This window comes from Cryptosporidium hominis (genome assembly GCF_000006425.1).
Source record: "Cryptosporidium hominis TU502 chromosome 6 CHRO016020, whole genome shotgun sequence".
Taxonomy (NCBI): domain Eukaryota; phylum Apicomplexa; class Conoidasida; order Eucoccidiorida; family Cryptosporidiidae; genus Cryptosporidium; species Cryptosporidium hominis.
The window spans coordinates 1-1,057 of record NW_666397.1 but is presented as its reverse complement, the minus strand read 5'-3'; the positions used below and the strand labels follow the sequence as shown (position 1 = coordinate 1,057).

General features: G+C 25.9%; 1 protein-coding gene across 1 annotated transcript; it reads left to right on the top strand.

Annotated features, from left to right (window-relative positions):
• Positions 1–164: 164 nt before the first annotated feature.
• On the top strand, positions 165–1,057 carry Chro.60043 (hypothetical protein; the record flags this gene model as incomplete). The annotated part of the gene is made up of 1 exon (XM_659818.1): positions 165–1,057. A coding segment is annotated over one exon (893 nt), but the record flags the coding sequence as incomplete, so codon positions are not given.

Sequence of the window (1,057 nt, the reverse complement as noted above, 5' to 3'; positions counted from 1 at the left end):
GAGAATGATGGGGTCAGTATAATGAATTTGAGTAGGCATGTTATAATTTGAAGAAGTATAGAAGTGTAACGTGTATATTGTTCAATGGTTCAGTTATTATTAAGCCGCAGTATTGGAATGGTTTGTTAATTTTGGATATTTTGATAAAGTATCATCAAAATAACATGTTTGAAAATTCAATATTAAATGATGGGATTAATGAGAGTTGTAATGAGATAGGTAAAAATGAATTAAATTATGGTAGTCCTTTTGGTGATTTATTAGTATTGAATGAGTTTTCAGATTCAAAAATATATTCTTATTCACTTTCTAAGCCAATATTTATTAAAGTTCCAATAATAATTTCAAATTATTTTCTTCAAGAAAGTTCTCAGATTTTATTTATTGAGATTTTAAATATTGGTGAAATTTCAGATTCAATATTGATTTATGATATATTCAGTCATAATTTGAAACTAAATGGTAATAGCCCACTTGAACTTCCTTTTACATTAGGTAATAATCAGTCATTAGGATGTTCATTAATTAGAGTAGGTGGGAAAAAAGTCTATAAATCAAATAAAAATATTGATGAAAAGAATGAAAATGATTCATTTATACCCATTATTATTCCAATTTTTATCAAATGGAAATCAAAACAATTTAATTCAAAATTAATTCTTACTCAATTTGCTCTTCAAATCAATTTTGATCAGAGAGTTGATATTATAAATTCAAGAGAAGAGAACCAAATCAATTCAATTAATGTTAATAAACATGAAAACAGTAATGATCATGATAATATCAATTCTTCATCTTTCTCATCATCTTCCTCCTCTTCATCATCATCTTCTGCAGTTTCTTCTTATTTATTTAGTCCAAGTTCACCACAAGCTTCTGTTCAATCAATTTGCTCTCCATTCACTCAAGAAGTCTGTTACTCTTCAAAATCTAATCTTGAAGAAAATTCAAGTAATTGTAATAACAACTTGGAAGTTTATAGCAATAATGATAGTATAATACAAAAAAATGAGAATGATTTGGAAATAGAATCAAACTATAACTTTAAAGCAACATG